This window comes from Semicossyphus pulcher, unplaced genomic scaffold (assembly GCF_022749685.1).
Source record: "Semicossyphus pulcher isolate SPU_LCO1_2020_fin unplaced genomic scaffold, fSemPul1.0.p SCAF_10, whole genome shotgun sequence".
Taxonomy (NCBI): domain Eukaryota; kingdom Metazoa; phylum Chordata; class Actinopteri; order Labriformes; family Labridae; genus Semicossyphus; species Semicossyphus pulcher.
Genome location: NW_027211604.1, coordinates 23,125,381 through 23,142,113, shown reverse-complemented (window position 1 = coordinate 23,142,113; position 16,733 = coordinate 23,125,381). Strand labels below are relative to the sequence as shown.

Sequence of the window (16,733 nt, the reverse complement as noted above, 5' to 3'; positions counted from 1 at the left end):
GCAAACATGTTGCACAACCTGGTTATTCGTGAGCATGACCGCAGTAACACACACACGGGACTGTATGAAACACAAATGTGGGCTCTGTTCCCTCCTCGAGGACTGACAGGAGAGGCGTGTGTTCAAGTGTGAGCGGCACAGAGGATGTATGCGAGGTCCCCTCTGCTGCATGAGAGCGTACAGGAGCGCAGTCTGCTCCCTATCTGGATCTGGAGTGAGTCAGAGCGCCGGGCTGAATATAAATGAGTCAATGCAGATTAAGATGTCACTGTTTCAATGAAGGCGAAGGCAGGGGCAGCATGTAGGAGGTCAAATTAACCCCTTCCGCCCCCACGCTGCTCTCAGAGCCCCTCGTCTGGCTGCGTGGTGAAGAGGTTACCATCAAGCACACAACAAGGATCAGCTGGTGAGTGAGCTGCAGATGGAGAGGTAACACGCCTCAGAGGAGTACTGGTTAGATTTATTTACTACAAAATAATGGTTAGAATTAATCCAAATAAACATTAATTCGAAGGTTATGATGAAATTATGGAGATGTAATACTCACTGTGTGCCTCCATGAAATACAGCTCTATAAAATCCCCTTTTCATCAATTAAATATCCTTTTTACAACGACCGTAACATTGTGCTTTGTGGTCCATAAAGTCTTCTCATAATAATCGAATCATTCTCACACCGTCTGTCAAATCATCGCCAACTTCGTTCTGAGAATGTTACGTGCGGTAAGATTTTATCTGGTTCCCAGAATGTTCCTTTTAATAGCAGGAGAACGTTCTCTGAAAACATTTTCAGAACGTTGCCTGTGAGAATGTTCAAATCACATTTCAGGAATATTTTATAAATCGCTTTCTGATAGTTCAGGCCGTACTAACATCCTGAAAAGATCCTCAGTATGTTGCAGTAAGCATGTTCTACCTTTCTTTTTATGTAAATTGAGCAAATGTTTTATAAAAGGCGTTCTGACATCCCAGGCCTCAATAACATCCTGAAAATATCTTCAGAATGTTGCAGTTATAACGTTTTGTCTTAGTTTAAGTTTTAACGTCACAAGAACTCATAAACATCCTTAAAACGTTCTTTGAATATTAGATTAAAACGCTTTCTTTCAAACGTAATTAGAACTTGTAGGTAATGTTAGCCGATGTTATGGGAACATTCCCTGCTAGCTGGGTATGCAGGTGCGTGAGTATGTATAATTACATGTAAAGGTGTATGTATGTGAATGAATGTATGAGCTGGTTAGTATATGTTCTCGCCCCGTAAGAGGCTGCTTTACCTATATCAACATTTATGTGAAACCAAGCCCAACCTCAAGGTGATAGTGATTCCTTTTTGGTCCTGTTAATTGCCTGTTATCTTTAAACAGTGGGAATAAAGTTAAAAAAAAAATACATTTTATTGGTCAACTGTCAGATGGATAAACGAGACCATCAAAATTTGACAACAAAAACAATCCATGATCGCACAGTGAGATACTATACAGTCAAAAGCTGTTTTTACAACTATTATCAGGTCATTTAGATTTTTGCTCTTCACATAAAGCCAGAGGAAGTGTTCGCCTGGACCTCGATGGTTAAAAGATCCCTCAGAACACTGAAGCTTTTAATCATAGTTATGCTTAAGTGATAAAAATGTCCTTCAAATGTATGCTTTTGGGAGGTGGACAAAGAAGAGAACACCTGTTGTATGTGTTTTTAAAGCTGGACAGAGAGCTTAGCTTACAGATGAGCAGAGTGACTATGCAGCCACTCCTGCAGGTTGTGGTTCAGCTTATTGATCTACTTTGGATGTGAAAAAAAAGGGGAGAAAAAACAGCCACCACCTGTCACCTTCAGGAACATCTGGTGGGTGGAGTTGGACTGCAGTCTCAACCTCTCAGTGACACAGAAGACTTCTCCTTTCAATTATTCCCGTCACATTCTCCCCTCATTTTCATTCCACTTCAACATGGAGAATTTGAGCTTAAAGAATTATCCTGCAGAGCATTGTTAAGGTGAAAGCTCCTCACTGAGGTATTTTTCTCAAGTGTATCAGCTGCATTGTGCTGAAAATAGACGGGATATCCCCAGTTCTTCAGCTTTAATCTAGTGCCATGGTCACAGTGTCGCAGTTTCAGGCTAGGTTCGACTTTTCTTTAGAGACAGTTCACTGGAGATTTTGATAACTGGCTTCTCGAACACAACCCCTTGTCAGAAACACCTGGATGTTCTCGTTAACTTTCAGGCGGCACTCCCGGAGGAGATGTGCTCACATGTGAAGCACAAACTGTCGAGAAGCCATTCAAGTTGAAGGACTCACTAACAATCACTCTGACTGTCCTGAACCTCAGCACATTAGCAGCAATGGCACCTTGACAGCGAGGCAGAGATCCATGAAATGATGGCGATGCTGGCTCAGTGTTTCATAATAAAGCAGCCAGTCTGTCGCTGTGTGATTCCACACGTGAGAGAGAGAAAGGGCTCGGCTGTCTTAATACATAACAAAATTAAACAGACAGTGTTCATGCATGCCTCATTCTGAGTGCTCTGTACTGTAGTGTAAGCGATGCATCATGCAGCATTTGTAGGTGACATGAGGCACCATTAAACATTTCACCCCCCACATGATGCTCCTCCAGGCTGGTCAGTAATAACTGTGTCACTGTTGTGACCTCATATCCTCCTTCAGTATGACAAATGTAGCTTTTCACATCTTCACAAGGTCTGAAAACCATGTGCAGACAGAGAGTCATTTTACTGTTTCTTTCCTCACAAGAGCGACAGAATTAAGACTTGTTCAGTTTTAATAGAAAGATCATTTTTTCTTTGAAAAGCTTCATTTTCTTGGTGTAAGGGATAACACTGGTGCTTCTCTGTATTTTTCTTATTCAGAAGAAAATCTCATTTAAAGACCAAAACCAATAATGTAACTCAAACAGCAGTAAGACTCGCATTAGTTGGGGACTATTTTTCAGCGGCAGATTAACAAACATTTGGTGCTTTTGTGTAAAATTAGTGCACCATGAATTGGATGGTCACGGTGATGGAGGAAACATATATTTGATATTATAAACCATCCCTGCTGTCTTCTAGATCAGTGTTGATTTCGTTAACGAAAATAGCAATGAAAAATGTCTGTCAAAGATCTTTTTTCCGTGACGAAGACGAGACGTTGACGAGCTAAAACGAGATCGTTCATAATAAAAACTCTGACGACATGTATGTTTTGTTTTCGTTGAGACAGGACTCAAATGTTAGTGTTTGGCTGTCGGACATTCAAAATGCATATTTTCCCTCACTGTGCGTCTGATCAGTCTGTCAACATAAAAGCAATTAATTCCTGGAACTGGGTAACCTGGTTGGAAAACGAGAAGAGAGAGACTGGACAGGGGGTCATATTTTCTCAAGAGAGACTAAAAGTAATGTCTAAAATGTTGTGAGTTTCCGCCGACTAAAACTACTAAAACTATAAAGGGTAAAATAACTTAAATGTGGCTAAAACTAATAAGCATTTTCATCTGAAGACTAAAGGTGCGTTTCGATAGCTGGAACCAGGGTCTAATTTTAGTTCCGGGGAAATTGATTTACCCCCTGAAAAGTGCCTGCTTGGGGGTACGTACTTTCCAAAGGTCCACAAACTTTCAGGGCGGGGCCTGCAGTGCTGATCGTCTCTGATTGGTCAAGTACTCGCAGCGTTTTATTTCACCCGCCATGTTTAAAAGACTGCAGCTGCACGCTCATTGTTTTCATCGCTATCCATCAAAAACAGCGCCATCTTTGTTGTATGGCCTTCATCTTCTTATTACCACCACCTACTGGACTGGCGGCGTAGTGCAGTTGCTTTTAGTGCTTCTTCATACGTCGTTGGCCTGATTTGCATGATCATCCCGGGACTTGAGGCTGCTGTGGAAACGCAACAACAACGGGCCACAGGAACCATTTAGTTCCTTGAAGAGAAGTTCCTGGAACTAAAAGCTCCTGGTACTTTTGTTCGAAAATCACCTTAAGACTAAATCTAAAATAGCTGCCAAAATTAACACATGATCTGGATTAACAGTTTTGATGAGCCATGTGCTGCTGTGAAAAAAGGGCCTGTTTTAACAACAAACCTTGATGAAAACACTGTAAATTTGAACAGAAAAGCCAGAGTACAGCAAAGACCTGTTCATGCTTGTCTGAGGTGGCGGAGTTGGTGTATCTATAAAAACGAAATGCAGCAAAGTGCAATGAAAACAGACTTTATGAATAAACCATGACGTGCATGAAGCGTATTTGTAGCAGCAGACAAAAATGTCTAATGTGTGTGGAGCCACGAGGAGACCTTAACCTTCCTCACATCTATACATAAAGCCAGGTTTACATCCTGTGTACTACATGTTTCCACTGCCTGAGGTTACACTGGGGCGCTTTTTATTACGTCATTTCGATGCTTCTTCTTCTGCAATGTTTTAATTGACAATGACTGAAAAATAAGCTCCACTAGCTGTTGTAATAATCCACATTTGAAAGAAGCTTAATTCACCTCGCAAGGTTACACAAAGTAGGACAAATTTCTGCTTGTTTAACAAAACTAATCTTTATTTTAAACTGAGTAAAATATGGTGCTTTAATGCATGAAAGGTTAAATATAATTCTAATGTTTTGCACTCGTTATCTTCTTATAATCAAGTAAATTAATGCATTTTCATATCTTGGGATAATTCCTTTGTGAAAGACAAACTATTCCAGTTTCACCATTTGTTAGCAGAAGCCCAATTTGCTCCACAGAGTTAAGCACCAGATATAAATCCTCAGCGTGTGGGAAATGTTGAATACGACCGCACACAGAGGATCACTCATGTCGTGACCATTTGTTAAGGCTAATTACACCAGGGTGTCACAAGTCACGTGATCCTGATATATTAGACTTCTGTGTGAACATTATGACCTTTGAAAGTTGTGAGATAACCAAGAAAGATAGGCGTCCTTAGTGGCTTTAAATCACAGTGGGATGCTGGTAACAGTGGGAATAAGTGGGAATAATCTGGAGACTTTCCAGTTAATCAAACATGTGAAACAGAATTTATCGGCGTGTCTCGGCCGACAGAAAGATTATCAATGGGACAATGGGAACATACAACAACATTTGTCCCCGTCCTCCCACCAATTATCCCCATCAGCCTCACTGACAGCCGCGCGCCGAGCCGCTGAATGGCCTAATCTCTCTTCACAAATTAGCTCCTTCTCTCATCTCCGCTTCCCAAATGTACGCTATGCCCTTAAACGTCACATGGTAACGCTGCCTATTCATAACCATTATCTCAGGGCCGACGACAATGGAGCGAAACAAGGGGGCCGAGGAGGAGAAAAGGCATAAAGACCCTGGGAAATGCAAAGCGTGGGGGTGAATACAAGCGATGCGGTTCGATCTCAGATTCCCCGCTGGCCCTGAGCTATCAGAGCCATTGATTGGCTCATGTAATTCTGCTCTGATTTGGCTTTGGCCAATCAATGCACTGCAGACACACTTCCTGTGACTGTGCAGCCATTAGACTGGAGGTAAAAAATCCCATAGTTTTCTGAAATGTACAGTTTACACCCACCCAGGCTTCTATTCTACAAGACAACTGCTGCTCTCGTCTCATTGCATCGGTTATTGTAAGCTCCTCTAACAGCCGTTTCCTGTCTCACTGCCTCATTCCAGAGTCTGTATTGACCCGGTGAGCACAAAATGAAGGCGTTTCGAAGGCGGTGTAACCTTGCAAGTGAAATACAAGCAAATTCAAAGGATTATTGAATGAAGATGTTTCCGATTCAGCAGCCTGGGTCTCATATTACCACAGAGGAGCTGCTTTTATGCAAATTATAAAACAGTTTTTAGGAGCTCATAAAGAATCTTCAGGCAGAGGAAGTTTGGGTGTAGCTCATTACGGTTATGTATAGGTTATCCTTAAATAATCAAACAAACTCAAACCACACCACTTCTCAGGCTCTTACACACACTTTAAAAACCCTGCTACTGTCAGCTGATTATTTATGACTGCATATATACAGTATAAATTACCCTGCAACTGTTTTAATTGCTCATTTTCTATTCCATTCTTGTGCCTATAACCTACTTTGTTCTATTTTCTCTGCATTATTCTGTATGCTGCTGGCGTAACCCATTTCCCCAACAGAGATCAATACAGCGTCATGTTCTCTAATTTCATTTTAGAGGTCATTAATCGGCCGAACCGTACAGATACACCGGTTTCATTTAGGAAAGGTTAATGCTGGAGTAAATGCTTATGTCAGCATGGGTTCAATGTTTCCAATGATGCCAGCAGAGAAAAGCAAATATAAGGCTGCAGGAGGAAGACAGACCTTTTGTGTGATGTAATGGTGCACAATGCCATGTCCCTCAAGTACCTGTCATACAGCTTGAAGAAGTGCAAGAATCAGCAGATGGAAAATATTCACATTTACTGTGTGAATAAGAGGTTTGAAACCACAGGGAGTGGAAACAAAGACATGATATGCCTTTTAAAGTCAAAGTGACTCTTACTTTCCAAGGATATCATCATCTTTTGTGTCCAAACGTCCATAAATCCACTTAGAAATCTTATGGGAAAAAAACGCTCTTTATAACTCCCATAACAGAAGTTGCCTTAAAAAAAACAACATGTTTACGTTTTCTTCAGTATCAGAGAAATTCAGTGACCCTTGACTGTACATCCATGGGTATATCACAAACAGGAACTGCTAATAGTTAATTTGGCATACTTTTAATCTGACTTTTGGACAATATTGTTGCTTTGGTGTAATTTAAAGATTAACTGGGTGAATTAGCTCCAGTCATGTTTTAAGACATATAAAATGCTCTGCTTGAAATAACAAATTGTGTCTGATATGTTTGTTTCTGCAAAATACATTAAATTATCTTGTAAAAATCCTCCCAATGCATCTCCCGCATTAAAAATTGCCCAATCTGCATAGGCCCCGCCCACTATAAAAATTTCCAAGCGCCCCTCCGTCGCAAAAACAAAACATATCTCTACCATCGTTTAGTGGCAACTTGTTGAAACTTAGCTAGCTTGAAATGTAGTAATTATAGTAGTAACATTAACATTAGTCGTCAGTAGTGAGTTTGCAAAAATGACGATGACGGTTACAGCTGGCTCGCGCATCGCCGAAGTGGTTGCCATAGGTTGCACATAATGATATGCGCAGCATCACCCCGTCCATTAACAGGATTGGCTCCTTAGGTTTGTGACATCTCAAACCTGCCAAACTGAAAACGAGTTGTTCAGCCTGTCCTTGGTACACTGCAGTTTAAAAGCAGACAGGCCCAGCCATGGAGATGACTGCTGATGTTGTCCCTAATATGTCTTGTAGCACATGAGAAACACCACATGGTTAAACACCGGATTTTCACTTTAATGTAAAACTAAAAAGTAGAGTTAATACCTCAAAATGCTTCTTCTCCAAGTCTGATCCCCGAATGTGAAAATTTGACATCTCTTACTCGCAACACACACACACATGCACGCACGCACTACACCCCCTCACTTGCCAAACAAACATAACAGCACTTCATTCTCTGCTTAATTTAGCCATTGATTTTTCTAACACCAGATCACACCAGAGATAGCAGAAGACATCAGGCCACAGTGTTTTATGGTCTTTGCGGGAAACCCCCCCCCAACACACACAAGGCCACACACACAAACTAAAAGAAAGAAAGACAGAGAGGATGTTTCCCCCGGGATCATCACAAAAAAAAAAAACACTGACTACAACTGTTAGGAGATCTAACCGAGGCAGAGTGTGTGATTGTAGTTTGTGTGTTTACAGCTGCTGTCCCCTTCAGCGTTTCCACTGTGCTCTCAGATCAGATGTGAACCAGCAGATACTCACAGACACAGCTGCACTGCAACATCATCACACACATACATGTACAATTACGCAGCATCAAACACACACACACACACACACACACAATGAGCTGTTTGACTGGCAGGATGTGTCTGGCCTACATATGTGTCACTTATGTGTCATTTGAAGCATTTACTTTTGGGATTACACACATTATATGAGTTTACCATTAACACGTTTTCCTGTTCCTGTCATCACTCTTACATCTGCAGCTGTTCCCGGTTTCACTTCTTAAAATAATGCTTTTTCAACATGATACAGCCATAAAGTGTCCAAATTTTAAAGGATAATTCCAGTTTCATACACACTGGGTCTTATTTACTTACTTTGAACATTATTTCTATCCATTACGATAACTTTTAACTCATTAGAACTATTGCTGAAATGGAGGTAAATGGCGAAATCGCAAAAATAGGTCCAACAGAGCAGTCTAAACCAGCACACTGTGAAGCATGTTTCCAACAAACACTTTGATTGGGTATCAATTTCACGTTTGTTTTATCTCGCATATAAGTTTGACTAACCACAAGTGTCTGTTTAAAACATGTCTGATCATCCAACTTCTTGTGTTTCAGACCTCTTTCTAGTCATGCTCTCTGAACCCAGACTACTGCAATTAAATTATATATTTCAACATTGTGGAATTGATGCTTTCTTTCGCTTTCTTTCTCGAAACGAGACCAAAAGATCGATCTGAATCTCACGTCTGTCTGTAAGTACGGAGCTGGAGTCTGAATGTGATTAGCCTAGCTCAGTGCTAAGCCTATAGCCGGGGGGAAACATTTAGTCTCCTCCTGAAAACATCTTTAAAGCTCCCTTATTGACATGTTTTTTGGTTGTTGAATCCATGCACCAACAGTGGTGTAAAAATGGTGATTTATGGTTTTAGAGGTAGTTAAATGTCCAATCTCCAGCTCCTTTTACTACAAAATAATGTGGAACTATTCCTTTAACTTTTTGAGTACAATTTTACTCTTATAAAATAGTCCAATATTGTTCATGTGTCTTGGTGACACCCTGGTCTGGTGACCCCACGAACACGAACATAATTTCCTCATTCACTTGAATAATAAACCCCTTTAATGCACGGACACATCGTGAAGCGGTGTGGGTGACTTACAGGCGTTGGTGACGGCGAAGCTGTTGGCCGTCTCGATGTTGTCCACGTGAGGCACCAGGTTGAACGGGGCTTCCGAGGCGTTCGGGCTGGTGTTGTGCAGGAAGATTGCCAAACGAAAGGCGGTGTACTCCTGATCAGTGTTTCTGATGAACAGACCGCCTGAACAGAGAGCGGGGAGAAACACAGAGACACAGGTCTGATGAGGTGCGAGGGGAATAAAGAGCGCCTGAGAAGAATCCACAATCTTACCGAAGACAGTTCAATTATTGCTGACGAGAACAGAGACATGAATCAAATGAAATAAAACTGCTTTAACATTCTGCAGATTTTCAATTGTTTGAACACAAATGGGATTTTAAGAGCCAGAAAGAGCAATTTGTTAAAGGGGATACAATATTTATAACAGAGGTTCTCAAACACTTCTCCAAGAGAATATACGGATATTAAAGCCCTCATTTTGATCAGACTGAGTCTTAATATTTATTGTCCCTGCGGGAAATTTAGTAGTTTTTGAGTTAAGATCGACCAATTTTCACTGAACACTGAAACCACGTGATTTGTGTACATCTTTCGGGGAAAATATTCTCCCCATGCTGTGGGGCACTGGGAGCCTCCTCAGAGGTCCTGACTGGAGAAGCAGAAGAGGACTAATATGGGCAACAAGTCCACCAAACCACAGAGTAACGTAAGATATTCTATCTGAGCGTTTTCTGCTCTAAAACCAATATCAACAGTTTTGCTCTTTCCTCCATTTATGACACCTGAACAACTTTAATTGGCTGAAGAAGGCCATAGGAGGTTGTATATGTTTATCACAGATGTTATCAGGGTCAAGTGTGAGTTTGAGATTGTACTTTATCTGCCACTGCTTTGGCTTTGGTTTGTTTTGATTAAAGCACAAACATACTTAATTAAACATCAGGAGAGATTGTGGTTTTGATTAAAGCAGGACTTAGAGTCTAAAGCCAGGCTAGCAGCTCTGTAAGCAGCAGTGCCTTGAGCTAAATGCCAACTCTGAACATGTTGTGTTCTGTTTCTTTTTTTGAGCAGGGACAATGTTCAAAGAACATTAACCTTATATAAAACAACAAGAGATGTATTGCACCAGGGTTTAGCAAATAGCTCTTTTACACCAGTAGTCCCTTTTTCCACCCGTAGTCCCTGGGCAGGTAAGTTAAAAAACAAAATATGAGGAAGACATAGACATTGGCGGTTGTGGCTCAGTGGTGGAGTAAGTCGTTTCTCAATTGGAAGGTTGGGGGTTCGATCCTTGGGCAAGACACTGAACCCCAAATTGCTTCCCGTGGAATAGCCATCCGGTATGAACGGGCATAGATCGGATTGGAGATTGGCACTTTGCCATCAGTGTGTGAATGGGCGTGTGAATGGGTGAATGTGGCATGAAGTGTAAAAGCAGCTTTAAGTGGTCGCAAGACTAGAACAGCGCTATATAAGTACAGCCCATTTAACATTTAACACAACAGAGTACAAAATACATTCCCCACCCCTCAAACAAACACAAGATTACACACAAAACTTAAAGACATTAAAAGAGCACCCTAACCCATTGATTGTTTTATGGCCACAAGTGATCATGCTGACAAAACCATGCTAACATGCTGATGTTAAGAAGGATGATTTTACAATGTTCAACATATCAGATTAACCTTTTCATCACGCTAGCAATTGCTGATTAGCACCAAACACAAGTACATCCAATGGTGATTAGTGTCTTTGCGCATGTTTTGTAATAAACAAATTGATATTTGACTTGATGATGGTTCATATTGAAAAGCCAGAGGGTCACCAAAGTTATTACAATTCACCCAGAGGGAACCATCAACATCTGTGCCAAATGTCACGGCAATCCATCCAATTGTTGTTGAGCCATTTCTCTATGAAGGAAAAATGTCAACCTGCTGATAGCAACGGAGGAAACGTCACAGGATCAAAGTCAGTAGGATACATCCTCCGGGAACGGTCGTTGTCGCTGCCATATTTTGCATCAATGCACCCTGTAGATGTTCAACTGACCTGCTGGTGGCACTCGAGAAAAGTCAGGTGAGCACATAAATCATTAGGATTCATCCTTTTGGGAGCATGAATGTCTGCACCAAATTTCGTGGCAATCAATGCAATAGTTATTTAGATATTAGAGCCTTGGCAAAAGTGATGGACCAACTGACATTAACATCCCTAGACCCATGCTACATGCTAATGTACATGGCAACGGCTAGTGGAAACATTGGGTTTTGGTGTTTAAAAAAAAACCAAGTATGTTAAGGTTAACTACTTGTCCAGGTTTGGGAGGAGCATGAGCTTGGTTAATGGAAACCGCGGCCCATGTCCCACAAATATTCCCATCAGGCTTTTGAACTAGCGCCTGATGTTCTTTATTTCGCTTAGGACAACCTCAATACGTCCTTTTAAAAGCTTTTACCAAAGTTTACTGCGGATTCACAGACTGTTTAAATAGCTGTGGTCAGAGAGGAACCTCCATTATATCAGAGGCAAACACAACTGCCCTGACATTATATGAAATGCAATAAAAGGCCGATATTGGTTGGGTAAATCACTTTGCCAATATCCTATCACTGGCAATTCTGTGTTAATCTTGTCGTATAGCATCTCATGACTCATAGCACCATTAGGCTTTGTGATGATATAGGATGCAGTCCGATTAGCATGTGAATCACCTTTGTTTCATATCAATGCAAGCAGATAAAAATGGTAAGATTCTCCATATATACTTCTTTATCAACGCAGCTTTTCATTCAGGTTTTCACGTATGAGCAGCTCCAGTGTCAGAATCAGTTCAGCATCACAGATAAGATTTCAGTCACGGTTTCTTTTTTCTTTCTTTCAGTGGAATTCACATATAAAGATCCTGATGATGTCGTTCATGATTGTGCAAATGTCAGCAGTGTTTAAGGTTCGAAGCAGTTTGTTTCACGTTTGAAAATCTTCATCTTGAAAAACTTCAGGCTGTATTTTCTGGGATAATGTGTAAATGTCATTTAAAGCAAAATGCCAGCGTGTTCCTTTTATGGCTGACCTCTTTCAAAGATAAACCTCAGAATATTTTACTCCTTTATTTTGCCATTTCATGTAAATCCCTTCCATCTTTTTGCATAAACACAGCAAAAATAGTGCACTGGAGCTGTTCTCATATTATTTCCACACTGATGGTTTTATGTCCCATTGACTCACGCTTGCTACCGAATGCTCACAGGGAGCTGCTGATTCCTGATTTACCAAAAGAATAGTGTGAACAGTTTGATGATCTTGGCCACCAATCAGAAGGAATGCCCTTTACACATTCCAGATTTCAACACTTATCTCCACTGCTAATTAAATCAGGATAAAATAAAGCTTTGACCTAAATCCCACTTACTCAGCTCTGACTTTCCCTTCTGCTAGATGTTACGCAAAATGAGATTCACTGTAGGCGCCGCAGACTTTGAAGTTTCATAAACGCCATATGGTTTGCCAAAAACAAGACTCTTGTGGCTCCAAAGCGCCTGTTTGTTTTTGACACCACTTCCACCTGGTATACACTCTGTGGATGATGACATCTGGCCTTTAAAGGCACTGGTATTGTAAGTGTTTTTCTTAACTCTGCCTGCAATGTCATCTCATCTTTAAATTCAAATTAGGCAGGTAGAGTATGGCTGACTTTTCAAACAACTAAAGTTGAGGGAAGCAATGCGTTATACCCTCGAGGGGCTACTACAATCTGCAAGGTGAAGGTCACATGGCAGATGGCACCATGCAACTGTATCTATAGGCTACTTTTCAACCGTCTTGCTAACAAGGCTAGAGCTACGAAATGTGACAAGGGCCAATGCCAGTGGAGAAGCTTGCCAGTACACTGATTTGTCTGTTGGTAATGTAACCGTCATGTTCGCGGCATTTCAGGAGTCTTAGGGTCCGATCAGACAGAGAGCGTTTTGCAGGCTGTAAAACGCGAGGCCTTTTTGTTGAAGCCTACGGTTGATAAAAAGGAGCAGCTTGCTGCGCCTTTTTTTTCTACTGTTGTTAAGGCAACCACCGAATCATTAGCTGTCATTAACCTAACCGTTTTATAGTGTGAACTAACAGAAGACCCGCCTCTCCTTTCATCTGATTGGACAATCAGAAAAAACGGCAATGACGTTGGCCGCTTTTCTGCTTTGAGTTGAAGTTTTTTCAACTTGAGGCGCTCAGAGCGTTTCCTCAAAAACATGAGGCACACAGAGCAGAGAAACGTGAGGCACTCTGCAACGCAAAACCAGCACGCAAAAAGCGTCCCTCTCATTGACAACAATGCCGCCCCCAGCTGCTAATACGTGTTCTGTCTGATCAGGCCTTTATGCTAGCTTTACACCAAATGGATTCATGACATTTTTCTGTGGCAGACAATTTTCCAATGTCTGAATAAAATTCAGAGTTCCATAACTCCGCCCAAGCTGTCTTTTTTTTCGTATCTTGCCACTCCATTCAAGTCAAACATATTAGTGTTATATTAAATTAGACTCTCTAGCAGCTGGGGTTAATGGAGAGGTGCAAAAATGTGACCAATAATGGGTTTCCAACAAACCACTAAAAACATACAAGGACAGCTCGGGGCATAAGCTGCCTGTTCATTCAGTTTTTCTTTGTGTACTTCTCAAACAGGAGCAGGGAAATAACCTCAAAAGGAATCTCGCTGTAGTAAATAGTGCCCCTGTGAGATCCCCAGTCTTTAAACATAATCTTATGGTGAGTAAGTAAAAACTGATTTATGACACATTGTTTTTAAATATGAGAGGATGTTTCTAGAGACTTTAGTCTTCTAAAAGCCTTTTCAAAGTCCTCTAGTGTACGGTGGGCATGAGGAAGAGTTGATGCTGCCTGGCCTCTATTTATTTTTCCTTTTCCAAAGACGGTGTTGTCTGCAGTTTTTTGATAAGCAGCTTGAGACAGCAGGAAGAGGTGCAGTAAGGTGAACGTTTTCTAACCTCGGATGTGGTCTGGTGAATGCTGACGGCTATTTTCTCGATGCATTTAAACCTACAGTAATGTCTGTTAGTCCTTATCCCAATAAGATACCAGGTACACACAGCACATTAAAACCAGGTGGAATTGGAGTCTCCATGTGTGCTGATGTAACTGATCTCAGTAGCTGTAAGAATCTGGCAACACGTCACCTCAGTGAGTAACCTCTGCAGAGTCTCAGCCGTAAGAGAGTTTACATCACACACAATGCCTGGCTGCTGAGATGATGTTAGGATCTATTTCATAAGCGACACAAGATCGCTAAAAGAGAAGCTGTGAATCTTTGCAGAACTCTGAAAGACCTTTTAGAGTGACTTGGAACTTGAAGGCTTTTTTATTTGCTTTTTTTGGTTATAGATTGACTTCCTGCCAATCCCCCCACCCCACCCTCCACATAATGCTGCTGGGACTGGCTGAAGCCTCATGAGACTCTAAAGACACTGGAACAAATGAGACAAGAATGCATGAAAAGGTGGATCTATAATTCTCAGTGCTGTTAGAATATATCCATTGCAGCTGCAGAACATGTTTGCCAGGACTGTATTTGTGCACACATTTGTGTCGCATGCATGTGTACACTGCAAATTTCCCTCTGCTAATAAGTGTGGATTTTTCTGTGATTATTTGAAACTGATGAGTGTTGATTGGAGATGTGTTTGCCCTCACTGAGGACTGATGTGATGTGGTGGCTACAAGCTATATAATGTATTAAATTAATTATTGTGGGTGAGGAAAACACTGGCACTGTAGATTACACTCCCAAAGGTCAATTACAGGGCTGATGGGAAACATGAAGACACAGGTACAAGCATGTGTGCTATCAGCGCCTGCAAACAACGCCAAAAGCGGTGGTCATAGTTTGGAAAAAATAAGGAAACTGTCTGAAATAGCAGAGAAACTATTCAGCAAACATTCACAAGCATTTGGCTCAAATCAGCAGCATGTATTACTTTAGCATGATGGCACACATGCAGGTTAAAACCCCCCACCCATATCAAGCGTCCCCAGTTGCAGGGGTGCTGTTCTGTAACAGACCCTGACCTCTGACCTCCCACCTCCCTGGAGGGGGCCGGGGATTCGAGTATCACATTGATATAAAAGGACAAGGAGAATCATTTGAACAGATTGTCATTTTTCATCAGCCTCAGCGTTTCTGATGTGCCTCGACTCTGCAAGCAGGCGTGTAGGGGACGGTGAAGCACGAAAAAAGTCTGCTTGATTGCAGAAATTGCAGGTTTTACACGTTAATCAGGCTTTAAAAACAATTCATTTCTGAGGGGGAAAGATTTTGAAAGGAAAAATCATGAATGACTGCTTCTCTGATGATTGATTTTTTTGGGAGGGTTGTGATGATCAACAACTGGAGGTCACAGTTTGCCCTTCTTTTTATTCCCTGCCTTTAAATCAACCAAGTCAATCTGCCTGCTAGTGAAATGAAAACCATGAATCCATCATCTTTTATTCCCTCCCTCGATAAACACTGTTAAGTTGTTGGGGGGAAAAAACATGCTCATGTTGGTTTTAAAAGAGTCAAACTGGGGGGAAAACAGAGGAAAGAGTGGAGCTGGGAGGCCTGTGGGGACCGAGGCACAGAGGGTTAGTGCAGCGTGAGGACCCGGGTCTGCGAGAGTGATAACAGCAGTCAATGCACAGGCAGCCTGCATAGGGAATACACACACATACACACACACTTCTGCTGCTCTGATCTGCTGCAGTGGCGGAGTGCACTGGGATACACACTCTAGCCTGCAGATACAAAGCGCATTAGGTGTGTGTGTTAAACATGCACAGCGTCAACAGAGGCAACAACGCGGTTTGCATGTGAAGAAGAAAAAGAAAATAAGACTGCGCAAGAAATCTCCACTTTGAGTAGTGCTGAGGTGTTAAATGGCAGCATGCAGGACGTCCACAGATGCATCCACATGATTCATTCTGTGCCCGGGATGAACATTAAGGTCTCACACTCACCGATCTGAACGCTGCTCGGGAAAGCACCCATCGTCAGTCCCCAGAAGCCCGAGAACATCAACAGAAACCAGTCGCGAGAAGAAATCCTCATTTTGTTTCGGTTATAAACTGATGAGAGACATCGAGCAGGTTTAATTAACACCCCCGGGGCAAAAGCAACATCACGGGGTTGGAAAAAAAACAAAGAGATAGAAAAAATAATTGAAATGCCCGTTAAATATCCATGTCTGCTTTGGATGGCTTCTTTTTCTTGGATATTTCCCCCCGCAGAGCCGCGCGTTTGTGCCGTCAAACTGCGTCCGTCCGTCCGGCGCTGGAGATTTTGCGCACAACACCACCAAGAGGAGATGAGAGACAGGAGAGAGAGAGGGGGAGGAGGGGTAGAGGGGGGCAGCATCAGCCAGCGGCGGCCAGTGCGTCTGGATGCGGCTCAACTCACATCACAGCTATAACACACATGCGCCTTTTACCCGAGCGAGCGACCGGGGCAGCAGGCAGGAGGGGCGGCGGGCAGTCCGATCAGAAAGTCCTCGGAGCTCGTTTAACACCCAAACTTCCAGAGGAAAATCTGCAGTGAGTGATGGCTGACAGTGTGACAAATTATTACAGATAAATGCTCTTAACTCTTAATACAAGCTCTATTCTCTAACCTTCATGCTTAATTATTCTGCACACTGGCTCTAAAAGGTGCCATTTAAAATGCATTAATTGCCAATTAATAGGATTATATGGGCAAGCTACAATCTATATTGTC

At 41.9% G+C, this 16,733-nt stretch overlaps 1 protein-coding gene across 3 annotated transcripts in view; it reads right to left on the bottom strand.

The window, feature by feature from the left end:
• Positions 1–16,230, bottom strand: part of gria4b (glutamate receptor, ionotropic, AMPA 4b) — a 153,216-nt gene extending 136,986 nt beyond the window's left edge. For all 3 annotated transcript variants that reach the window (XM_069677762.1, XM_069677754.1, XM_069677770.1), the window contains exons 1-2: positions 15,980–16,230; positions 8,996–9,154 (exon numbers count right to left, since the gene is read on the bottom strand). In XM_069677762.1, coding sequence (XP_069533863.1) covers positions 8,996–9,154; positions 15,980–16,070 — 250 coding nt within the window. In that variant the 5' untranslated portion in view covers positions 16,071–16,230. The remainder of the gene's footprint in view (positions 1–8,995; positions 9,155–15,979) is intronic.
• Between the last annotated feature and the right edge of the window lie 503 nt (positions 16,231–16,733).